General features: G+C 48.8%; 1 protein-coding gene and 1 non-coding gene across 2 annotated transcripts in view; both read left to right on the plus strand.

The window, feature by feature from the left end:
- The window catches only part of PUM1 (pumilio RNA binding family member 1), a gene marked incomplete at its 3' end in the record, with an annotated part of 70883 nt that overhangs the window by 55297 nt on the left and 9571 nt on the right, over nt 1-6015 (plus strand). The window contains exons 13-15 of the mRNA XM_057386744.1: nt 142-148; nt 908-1144; nt 5522-5789. Coding sequence (XP_057242727.1) covers nt 142-148; nt 908-1144; nt 5522-5789 — 512 coding nt within the window. The remainder of the gene's footprint in view (nt 1-141; nt 149-907; nt 1145-5521; nt 5790-6015) is intronic.
- LOC130586042 (small nucleolar RNA SNORD103/SNORD85) lies at nt 3579-3670 on the plus strand. Its single transcript, XR_008966657.1, has one exon. It is a non-coding gene; the product is annotated as a small nucleolar RNA SNORD103/SNORD85 (small nucleolar RNA).

Below are 6015 nucleotides of genomic sequence, written 5' to 3' on the forward strand. Positions count from 1 at the left end.
CAGTGTTGGAGTAATTAACAGGGTTTGTGATGCCCAGCAGYAGTCAGCCCTTGTTGGGTGTTTTATCCTTGGCTGTGCAGTCCTGGGCTGGCAGTGATTGGTTCTGGAGGGTTTCCACCCCTGTGCTGTCTCTCTCCTCAGAGTCAAGGCTGAGGAGCTTTCTTGGGACCCCAAAAAGCTGCTCTGAGGTGGTTTCCTTGCTTTATATGAGAATTGTTCCATCTCACCCCAAAAGAATCCCTCCCTCTGCTGGGGAGAACCCTCCCATCCATGGTTTGGTKTTGTTGGGCAGCTGGAGACCCAGGTTTCTTTCAGCATCAAACCCAAATGTTCTGGTGGTTTTCAGGGTTTTTTTCCTGTTTTAGGCTCATTGGCATTTCCTGATTTTCCTGTTTGCTATCTCCTGATTTTCTGTGTTGGGCTTATTGACATGTCCTGATATTCCTGTGTCAAGCTCATTGGCATCTCCTGATTTTCTGTGTTGGGCTTATTGGCATCTCCTGATAATCCTGTGTCAAGCTTATTGGCATCTCCTCATTTTCCTGTGTTGGGCTCCTTGGCATCTCCTCATTTTCTTGCTTGGTGTCTCCTGATTTTCTGTGTTGGACTCATGGGCATCTCCCAATTTTCCCATTTTTGGCTCACTGCCATCTCCTGATATTCCTTTGTCAAGCTCATTGGCCTCTCCTCATTTTCCTGTTTCGGGCTCCTTGCCGTCATCCCATTTTCCCAATTTTCCCATGTTGGGCTCATTGCCATCATCCCATTTTCCCGTGTTGGGGCCATTGCCATCATCCTATTTTCCCATTTTCTCGATTTTCCCATGTTGGGCTCCTTGCCATCATCCCATTTTCCCATGTTGGGCTCCTTGCCATCATCCCATTTTCCCATTTTCCTGTTTTCCCAGTGGCCAACTCCACCACGGGCAGCGGCTCTCGCCGGGACTCACTGACAGGCAGCAGTGACCTGTACAAGAGGACCTCGAGCAGCCTGACCCCCATCGGGCACAGCTTCTACAACGGCCTGGGCTTCTCATCRTCCCCCGGCCCCGTGGGGATGCCCCTGCCCAGCCAGGGCCCCGGGCACTCRCAGACCCCTCCTCCCTCGCTGTCCTCGCACGGATCATCCTCCAGCCTCAACCTGGGTAAGAGGGGCTGCAGGGACAGCTCTGCTTTGGGGGGGTTTCACCTCAAAATCTGTGACAGTTTGATTTTTGTGGGGTTTCTCTTCTGCCTGCAGTGGGAATTGCGGATCTGGTGTCATTTGGTGATAAAATCAGTTTTAATGGGGAAGAGAAGCTCCAGGGAGAGCTGAGAGCCCCTTTTAGGGCCTAAAGGGGCTTCAGGAGAGCTGGAGAGGGACTGAGGCCAAGGGCTGGAGGGACAGGACACAGGGAATGGCTGAGGGCAGGGATGGGTGGGATTTTGGGAATTGTTGGAGCATCCCTCATTCCCTGCTTTGCACACGGAATAGCGGCAGCGCTGGGGCATGGGCTGGGTGGGATCACAGGGTCAGTGAGGTGGGAAAAGACCTTGGAAATCGTGGTGTGTTCATCTCCTGCAGCAGTTGGGAACCTGAGGTTTCTGTCTTTCCTCTTTGCTTCCTCAGCTGGAAATTCAGGATCATATTCCAAAGTGTTGGAAAATCAGGTTTTAATTGCACAGGTCTTGGTAACAGCAGCAGTGGTTTGTTGAATGAAATAGATCAGGAGAGCTGATCCTTCAATTTAAACAGTTTTGAAGGGGAGGTTTTAAAATACCCTTTAGAAATAAAATTATAAATTAAATTATACATATTTGTAAATAAAATACCCTTTATAAATAAAATTATAAATATTTATTTATAAATGAAATAACATTTATAAACAAATTATAAATAAAATTATAAGTATTTATAAATAAAATACCCTTTATAARTATAATTATAAAGATTATTTATAAATAAAATWATAAATAAAATACCCTTTATAAATAAAGTTATAAATAAGATACTCTTTATATGTGAAATTATAAATATTTATTTATAAATAAGATTATGAATAAAATACCCTTTATAAAATACCTGTTTAATTGGGAATAATGAACTTGGAATGCAGCTCCTCCTTTTAACTAATGTTTTCTGGATCAGCGCTCAGCTTTGAGCTGAGGATTTGGTGAGTTTGCCTTGGAAAATTTCCCATCAGTGTGGCCTTATCAAAAGCGCAGCAGAAATAATTTAGGGAAAATCCATGACTTTGTGCAGCTGAATCTTCTCAAAGAGCCTCTGCCTGGCCCACACTGAAATAAATCTCAGAAATAAAGAAAGCAAATATTAAATAACACAGCCATCCCCATCTGAACCTCCTGAAGTGTTCATTTCCTCCTAAACAAACCAGATTATTTGTGGCACCTGCAGCAGGTAATTTAATATTTCCTCCTAAAAAATTGCTGGGTTTTGGTTGTGTTGYGAGTCTGCTGGGCTGAGCAAAACCTTTTCTTCTCCGAGCAGTTCCTTCCCTTCGACAGACTCCATGTTTATCACATTTATTACATGTGTGATAAATTAATTGCTGCCTCTGGCTTAGCTGGAATAGCCGTAAATAGGACTTTTGGAGATGGGGTTTGGATTTACTGCTGTTTAGGGCTCCAGTAGATCTGAAAGGGTTTGAATTTTCAGAGCTCCAGTAAATCTGGAATGTTTGAATTTTCAGAGCTCCAATAGATCTGGAAGAGTTTGAATTTTCAGACCTTGAATGGATCTGGAAGGGTTTGAATTTTTCGAGCTCCAATAGATCTGGAATGGTTTGAATTTTCAGACTTTGAATAGATCTGGAAGGGTTTGAATTTTCAGACCTTGAGTAGATCTGGAAGGGTTTGAATTTTCAGAGCTCCAGTAGATTTGGAAGGGTTTGAACTTTATTTATGCAGCTGTGAGCCCTTGGCTGACGGGTAAACAGCCACAATAAATCAGTGCAGAGGAGGAGGCAGGTTCCAAACCTGTCACTGCGGAAAAATGGTTTGYCCCTGCAGCAAACAAAAGAATCTTAAAATTAATCTTAATCTTAAACTTAAAGATTTTTAATTTAATCTTAAAAACTGAAAGATGAGAGGGAGGTGGATCTGTTTGGGAGCAAACTCTGGAAGGAAATGGGAGGTAGCACTGCCAGCAATGGGTTGTGCTTTGAAAGGGCCATGTGGGGCTTCCCATTTTCCCCAAATATTCCCTTCTATGGCTGATTCCATGCTGGGTGATGCTGCAAATCAGATCTCACCTGGCATAGCTGTGATCCGGGGTGGGGGGTTGACCTCAAAATTTGTGAAGTAGTTTTATTTTTGTGGGGTATCTCTTTCACCTGCAGAGGAGGGCAGTGGGAAGGGCAGGTCTGGTTTAATTCGTTGTTAAAATCAGTTTTAATGGGGAATAGAAGCTCCAGGGAGAGCTCAGAGCCCAGAGTTCTGTCCCTCCAGGGTCACCCATGTGAGTTCTGTCCCCTCCTGGTCTCCCAGGTGAGCCCTGTCCCCCACAGGTGACTGCTGTGTCCCCACTGTGTCCCCGCTCTGTCCCCACTGTATCCGTGGTGTCCCCAGCCCTGGTGCTCCGCTGGCGATGATGACAAACTTGCCCTCACTGAGATCCATCCAGGGATTGCTGTTGAGAAATTTCCTCTGTGCTCAACCTGACCTGAGCCTGTGGAGCAGCCACCGACAGGGGAGGAGCTACAGCTGGGGTTATTTGATTGCAGGTGTTTCACTTTGTCCCCTGTCACCTGCTGTCCCACCTAGCAGAGCCTGTGCAAAATTCCCAAACGGCTCCAAGGACACCTCAAAGCCCCTTTTGGGGCCTAAAGGGGCTCCAGGASAGCTGGAGAGGGACTGGGGCCAAGGGCTGGAGGGACAGGACACAGGGAATGGCTTCCCAGTGCCAGAGGGCAGGGATGGATGGGATATTGGGAAGGGATTGTTCCCTGGGAGGGTGGGGAGGGGCTGGGATGGAATTCCCAGAGCAGCTGTGGCTGAGGAGTGCAGCTCCCTCGGCTCTGTTTTTATGGAATATTTCAATCCCAGCCCAGCTGCCAGGAGCTGCTCTCTGCAGCCGAGGTTTCCTTGAAGGTTTCCCCTCCCTGGCACAGGTTCCCTAAATTCCTTTATTCCCATGGGGTTCCCCTCAGTCCTGTGGGTTCCCCTGGGATCGGGATTTGTTTCTCCCTGAAGAATCTGTGCAGGCTCCTCCTGACCAGCAGAGGGATCCCGAGCCCTGCAGGAGAGGGAAAATCCAATCCTCTGCTACAGTGCTGGAAAAATCCCGGGAAATTGCAGGCAGGGGAACAGCATTTGTAGGTTTACATTGACTCCTGTGAAATCTTCCCTCTGCTCACTGTGGGGTGAGCCATCGATCCCATATTCCTGATTTTGGGTAACGCAGCATCTCTTAATGGGGGTAAAGATGTTTAGGGAATGTGTGAAAGCACAGGCTTTTCAAAACTTGATTTAATTGATTTGTATTTACCTGCATTTAATAGTGATCTGGGGTTTTAGATCCAGATTTTTGATACTTTGATATCTGTCCCCCACCCCCAGAAGGTTCTGTTAACTCAGTCCTTGCCAGGGCAGCAGGAGAGSTGGGAAAAGACCTGAGGATGGAGGCAAAGGCAGTGGAAATGGCAAAAAAGCCAGAAGTTGGGAGTGTTGGGATTGGCACTGCTCGGGTTCAGGCAATTTGGTCACAGAGGGAGGGACAGGAGGGGTTCCAGTGTGTGTCACAGGTTTGATGGCACTGGACAGAATCRCAGAATATCCTGAGCTGGGAGGGTCACCAGGGTCCTTTGCTGCCATCTGTGGCTGTTCTGCCCTGATCCAGCAGTGCAGGGATGCTTGGACACGTCCCCATCTAGATTCCTCATAGGGCAGCTCAGCTCTGTCAGGAATCACAAAAGTGGGTCACTGAGGTTGGAAAGGACCTTCAGGGTCATTGAGTCCAGCCTGTGACTGAGCCCCACCAGAACACTGGGTCATGACAGTGGTCATTCCTGAACACCTCCAGGGATGGGGACTCCAAACAAACCTCCCTGGGCAGTTGCAGTGCCTGAACATGATCAAACAGCATCAYTAAAATTGGAGAAGACCTTCAGGGTCATCAAGTCCAAGTTATGCCAGATCCCCRCCTTAACMAGCTCRGAGTGCCCCTTGGTYRTTCCCTAAACACCTCCAGAGRTGGGGACTCCAGACCTCTCTGGACAATTCCAGTGATGATAAAACAGCATCATTAAGGTTGGAAAAGACCTTCAGGGTCATCAAGGGCCAGTCCCCACCWTGTCACCCAGCCCAGAGCASTGMGTGCCACATGTCCATTGAACYCCTCCAGGGATGGGGACTSCAGAMCTCCCTGGACAATTCAATGCCCCACCGCCCTTCCAGTGAGGAAACCCCCCTAGAAATCCCTCCTGGCTGCGTGTCAGACCCTCTGATGGGGGAGCAGAGGTTGGGGATCCAAGGCCATGGCTCCATCCCCATCCCCACCAGCCCTGTGCCTCGTTCCCTCRCAGGGGGGCTGACGAACGGCAGCGGCCGCTACATCTCAGCGGCGCCGGGAGCYGAGGCCAAGTACCGCAGCGCCAGCAGCGCCTCCAGCCTCTTCAGCCCCAGCAGCACCCTGTTCCCATCGTCCCGCCTGCGCTACGGAATGTCYGATGTGATGCCCTCGGGCCGCAGCCGCCTGCTCGAGGACTTCCGCAACAACCGCTACCCCAACCTGCAGCTGCGCGAGATCGCCGGCCACATCATGGAGTTCTCGCAGGATCAGCACGGATCCAGGTGGGACTGGGGACCTGGCAGCTGCTGCTCCTCCAGGGAGCATTGGCTGCGTTTTGTGGTTGTGTTTCATGGCTGTGTTTCATGGTTTTGTGGTTGTGTTTCATAGTTGTGTTTCGTGGTTGTGTTTTGGGGTTGTGTTTCATGGTTGTGGTTGTAGTTGTGTTTCATGGTTGTGTTTCATGCTTGTAGTGGTTGTGTTTCATGGTTGTGTTTCATGGTTGTGTTT

The sequence above is a fragment of the Malurus melanocephalus genome, unplaced genomic scaffold (genome assembly GCF_030028575.1).
Source record: "Malurus melanocephalus ecotype Western Australia unplaced genomic scaffold, MMel_1.1 scaffold_1044, whole genome shotgun sequence".
Lineage (NCBI taxonomy): Eukaryota > Metazoa > Chordata > Aves > Passeriformes > Maluridae > Malurus > Malurus melanocephalus.